The 6,000-nt window shown below is 42.2% G+C and overlaps 1 protein-coding gene across 3 annotated transcripts in view; it reads right to left on the bottom strand.

Annotated features, from left to right (window-relative positions):
• LOC142772020 (uncharacterized) overlaps positions 1–6,000 on the bottom strand; it is a 61,084-nt gene that overhangs the window by 28,319 nt on the left and 26,765 nt on the right. Inside the window, exons 4-5 of one of the 3 annotated variants that reach the window (XM_075874091.1) lie at positions 2,677–2,763; positions 864–1,089 (exon numbers count right to left, since the gene is read on the bottom strand). The exons of 1 other annotated variant lie outside the window; for it this stretch is intronic. In XM_075874091.1, coding sequence (XP_075730206.1) covers positions 932–1,089; positions 2,677–2,763 — 245 coding nt within the window. In that variant the 3' untranslated portion in view covers positions 864–931. Of the gene's footprint in view, positions 1–863; positions 1,090–2,676; positions 2,764–6,000 lie in introns of those variants that run through there. One more of the 3 variants, XM_075874093.1, reaches the window with a different exon arrangement.

Here is a 6,000-nt window from a genome sequence, read left to right on the forward strand (position 1 = left end):
ATTGCTTCTTAATGATAGTATGCTTTCTTATTTTCAATCACTAACGCATAATTTACTGCTTATTGATTATTCTGGTCGATCTTCATGTATTTCCTAGTTAAATTTTACTTCTAAAATGACATTACCTAGAAACAAATGCAACGTTCACTGCACTGTAACGTTATTGCTAAAGTCTGTTTAAGATATAAGCTGCCTTTTACACGCCCCTGCAGTCCTCTTGCCGGGTAAGGGGTAAGCACATGACTTGCTACGACTAATGAACTTACACAAAGCATTTCATCCAACTCGTTACACCTAGCTCAGAGCTGAAGATTGTGGCTGCCTTATGCACTTGCTTCGCATCGTATCGATTTACAGAAAGCAGTAGGTCTGCTGGAATGAATATGTTTTTCTTAGCAGGGGCGTACTTGCAATACACAAGGTTACTACCGATGTGCAAACGCATTATGCACAAACGCACGTCAAAATAAAAAAGCTTGCAATTCAGCAATTCGGAAGTTATAAAAGCTGTTTGCACTGAAATATCGCTGTTGGAAAATATGAATTACGACCTCAGTAAATTTTTGCGCATTACCAACATCATCTTGCTTACGAGCGGTTCTGGTGTGAAATGCACGTGCCTTTTGTGATGCTCACGGCCAAGCTGCCAGTGTGCTGACTTATGAATGGATCTAACATTGCTCTATGAAAATGTAGCGCATCACGCCAAGCTAAAAACGTACCCACAAACATACCTACTCGCAGTTCGCTTAGGTCTAAGAAAATCGGTAAGGCTTAAAAAATTGATAGCTTTCAGAGGATCAACGCCAAGAAATGTGGAGCGTAACTAGTATTCCCTGATTAAGTTCGCGAGAACGCGCAGAATGGCTTTACTGCTGTGAAGTTTATTCGTAAGAAGGCAACATTTCAATCAAGCATGTGTATTACATGCTTATTTGGGAGGCCTGAGCACGCGCTGGCAGGTGGGCTTGTATAAAGGGAAAACGGGACGCTTCTTCACATGATGATAAAAGAAGTTATTACAACCTCCATGAGGTTTCGCATGTATTGAAGAATTTCTGACACGAAGATCAAAGCGAACGTCGCCACCTAGACAGAAACAAAGAAGTCACGTTTGAGAAACCAGCCAAGAAATATGGAAGAACGATGTTTAATATCAATGCATCAGGTATATCGGAAGTTAATAAAACTATTGCAATAAAGCTCTTACAGTAAACGTTTTACGTGAATTCTTTCATCTTGAATACACAATCGGTCGTTGTTTTTAATTTTAGCTGCTACAATATTTCAACACAACATTAAGAAAGCTCCAATGAACCTGCAAAGCGATAAAGGGATTTTCTATGAACCGGCTTTGAAGGGAACTCAAATCTTTCGTTGTTAAATTTATCTTACACATTAGCAATGAATCAGCTGTGCAGCAACACGCCTGTTTTGTTGTCGTTTCGAATAATCTCCTGTCCCACTAGTTGGAATGTGCAAAACATTCCTAACGTCGTTCTTTTCATATACACACATGTCAATATTATATGCGTGAATTGCAGTTGAGCCAGTACTACTAAGTATGTGTGTGTGCTTCCATTCTTTTTCTTTTTTACTTTTTTTATTGTGCATCTTTTTTCATGTCAATTTTCATTACATATTTCTCGCAGTAGCAGTGTTCCCTTTACTGAATTTTCATTCATAGGATAACAATCTTTTTTCTTTCTTTTTTGTGCACATTTAAGTGTCGAAATTTATTCTCAGCGTTCATTGGAACCACTTCTTCTTACAAAGCAGAGCAGATAGCTATTGCAACAGATCTTCCCGATCGACAGAAAACTCATATTTATACGGACTCTATATCCACTGATAGGGTCTTCGCTTCTGGTTCATTTGCAAGAAAGTTTTTAGAACTCTCGCTCACAATCTGAACTCACCCATCACACTTTCACTTGGTTGCCTACTTACCTTGGTTCGGTGGTCGGGAGCCTTCCCAATGCCCACTCTCAGGCGCAAGTTTTCATTTACCGTGCTGGGACTTGCACAGCTAAGACAGAGGAATCAGCCCCCAGCTTCCATTTGACCGACATTTTGACTACACTAAAGGAGGTTACAGAAACTATCAAATCATCAGTATAGGCCCTTTATCTTGTACACAAAAGTTGCATAGGCCACATGTATGCTTCAAACGGGAACATACCCTAGCCTCTTTATTGATTACTCCGACAGTTCAGAGCTTTGTCAGGACTGCAAAATTCGGAGAGCTTTCACCCGCATGAAGTGGAGGTTCTTTTCTATAAAATGAGAAAAAAACAAAGAATTTTCTGAAAATGATCTTGATTTTATGATCAAGAGGCCTCTCCACCTACAACTCAAGATTCTCCTGGAGGCCATGACGCAGCGGTGAGGCTAGCCCTGCCCGTCCCTACGTGGAAGCGGCCCGTGATCCTCTCCCTGTTATATATGGGTAGAATCCTTTAGGACATCAATAAAAATTTTCATCCTAGCTTCTTCATGGAACTGTAGTTTAATTTTTTACTATATTTATTTTATATTAACCTTATTCTGATTCCCAAATTCGTTGCATAACTGAAACCCCCAACGTAATGCTTGAATGGGCCTCTACGGCATATGAATAAAAAGTAGATACAATCAATGCAGATAGAAAGATAGAAAGTACAAATGAACACATACGCTGTATCAATGATTTGATCTTAAATACAGCACAGGACCTGTCTCTAGCCATGTAGAGTAAAATTTCTGTACACATTGGTGTCATATCTGAAACACACAAAAACAATTGTTGTCAGCCGTAGCAACAATATTACGAAGTGAAACAGAAATCTGTTATTGCAATAGCTATTACATGGACACTCTTGTGCTGGGAAAAATCTCGCGGTGGGGAGAATTTTACGACTGGAACAATTCTGTTGTGGTTACCGGGCGGTCAAAAGTCACTGCACTCGCTTCACAGTCTCCGTTTGCCAAAAGGGCGTGCTTTTCAAACACAGCGAAGTAACAACTGGGACACCTAATCGCTTTCATCTGCACCTGTGAGTGCTTTTCGTGCGTCATTTGTTCGTGAGCAACGCGGAGCGCGTTTCGATCTGCTTGCCATTTATCGCGTGGCATTCTAATTTGTGGCTATTTCAACCATTGCTTCGCCTTTGGGCTAAAGCTATGACTTCTTAGCAAAATAAACGTGCTGTCTCTGTCAGTAGTTGCAACAGACATACCACCCAACGCTTGGTGGCTCTGACGTCAGTCGAGGCGAGGAGAGGCCACGCAGCGAACCATTCATGTTAACTGTGCTGAAGGTTGTATTTTATGTACCCTGGGTACGTGCTGGTTTTAACCGTGTTGGCAGGGACAGGGCTAACAATGTGCTGAAACATAAGAGCCAGCCCTTTTGGTAAAAGAATAATTCGCCATTTTATGTCTTCTACAAATACATCATAGAGTGGGGAAGAAGTCAATGCGAGTTTCATGACAGGCCTGCTCAACGCTCCGTTCAAAGGCCTAACGTAAACCTGAAACAATGTTTTGACGTTTTGTGAGCGTTTAGGCTAGAGCATTGTAGAAACAATAACACCACAAATTTAAAATTACGCCGTGTACCAAGGCCGCTACAATAGTGTCATACTCTAGTTTTTACCTCTGCCTCACCTCCTCAAATCATGGAGCACGCTGGCCTAACTGGTGATCACAGAACTGTCATGACCACACTCAACAATTTCACCTTGTACCACTTTAGACCTCCGAAATCGCAAGCCGACAGGATGTGTGTGGTCTCAGAGGCCATCACACATTGGGCGTGGCAGCACACATGCCGTCTGGCGACAAAGACAAAGAGCTCAAAGTGGTTCATATCTGCTCTGACAGGTGCCACCACCCTAGAAGCCAATCTTCCTTCCGTCCTTCTACAGCCTATGACAGCCAATTAGATAAACAGCCGCGGTCAACGTTTGCCATAGTGACGTCGGATAGCCAGAGCATGTCGCTCTGTGAATGGGCGGTTAAAAACGCGTTTGGCCGACTGGCACCTATCTGCAGTGATTCGCAGCCTTGAAGGGACCGACAACTGCCGAGAACATGAAATGAGATGTCTGTATGGATGGAAAAACATTTTCCTCATAGTGACTCAAACAAACACTGCTTTTACGTAAACATTTGTGTTATATTTTTATTTCTTCATTGTAAATTGCGAAAGTACCCCTTCAAGCCACCTGGTGCCGGCAATTTCTATAATCGACGTGCCCTGTCTTGTGACCGTAAACTAGTGTACGACGTCAACAATTGTTCTGTTAGTATTGAAATATTGTTTGCTTCTTTATAGTAAAACATATTATTTCATAAAATGTACATATATACCTGTGCTTGTATTACGCATAAAAGCGGCGATTCCTTCGCATGAGGCAATGATTCCATGCTCGTGAGCGCGTTTTGAGCAACATTGCTGCGTGCTCATGAAACCGCGCACGTAGTTTCTGGGTCGCTAAGATTTTTGAGCGAGGTGTCCTTCTTCCTCTAGTTTGTTCGACAAATGACGTGTACTGCTAGTCGGTACGGCCACGCATATGCGCAGTGACGTTTTCGGTGACTTCGCTTTGCTTGTGTATTGAGAGAATAACGACGGCGGGACAAGTCATCCACGGCACAGGCGCATCAACCTTGGACATAGGCGCACGCAACGCCGTACGAATACAGAGGAGTCACATGAACTCATTGTAACGGCTGGTTATTTTCCAAAACAGTTGTAGAGCCAAGAATAAACGTTACAGGAACTCCTGCGAAAGCAGAAAAATGGCGGTGTGGGAAAGTCGCCAGAAAGGCTACCGGTATTGCTATCAATTCTCAGGGTATCTGTATGAATGGACTCATCTGTGGTCATAGCCGTTCAGACCGAAAAACACTGCCTATAAGATGACGACGTGGTTTTGTATTAACTATCAAACGCTACCAAGTGTTTATGCACATGTGCAGCGAGGCATGAGGACGCAATTAATTCTTGGCCTAGACAATCTAAGCTTCCTGCCACGCCGGAAAAAAACTGGGTCGACAAAAATCAGTTCTGCGTCTCTTCAAAGCGTTGTAATAAATTACAGAGATTTAGCAGAGAGCCTGAATATGTCTCCTAATGACCCTTACAACTTGCTTTGCTTGTGTAATGTGTTTGTACAAATCTCAAAAACACTTTTAGGCTCTCTTTAGTATGACACGCGTGTCTCTAGAGCCAGTATAGCTTAAGAAACTGAATATATAATGAGTGGCTCCACATTTACATACAGAATTCACTCCAGTCATCCTAATTAAACGGAGGCTCGTGGGTGTGTTTCGTAAAACAGATCGACGGCTGTTGAAAGGTTCCTGAAAACATGCAAACAAAGAATATAACACCGTGCACGACCTGCAATATAAATTATTTCTCGATTCCTCTTCAGTCGGCAAATAGTGCTATAAACCCAAATGACCGCGCCATTAGCCCTAAATCCACGGACACAGGCTCATTTGGATATAGTGGCCCACGTAAGAACTGTGCCCACAGAGGTGTACCACTACACACCCATACGCTCGATTTAAAAATAAACGAAGTACAGTGTTCAAGCTCAGGACGCCCAATGACGAACTGGTGCAGCTTCTTGCTCCCTAGTCATCAACGCCACCCCCCGCCACCTTTTTTTTTCAAAACAAAGCATATGTGGGCCAAGTTAAGCCTTCTTTTAAAAATTTTTGTTGCATGCTAACGAACACTCGTTTTTCATACCAAAGTGGTCATTTTATTATTTACCACGTCCGCTCTTTCTCTTCACCCATTTTTTACTGGTAGAACATTTGCCAAGAAAGAAAAGAACCATATCATAGAAAATATTTGATGCACAAACTTATATCTACTTATCTCGTCATTGGTGGGACGTGTCCCGCTTTATGCGTGAATGATAAAAAAAAAACATCCAATGTTAATGCTGGGGTTTAGACCACCTCTACAGAAAACTCAGCTGCTCGTATGGCGCACGTGGC

This window comes from Rhipicephalus microplus, chromosome 9 (genome assembly GCF_043290135.1).
Source record: "Rhipicephalus microplus isolate Deutch F79 chromosome 9, USDA_Rmic, whole genome shotgun sequence".
NCBI classification, from domain to species: Eukaryota; Metazoa; Arthropoda; class Arachnida; order Ixodida; family Ixodidae; genus Rhipicephalus; species Rhipicephalus microplus.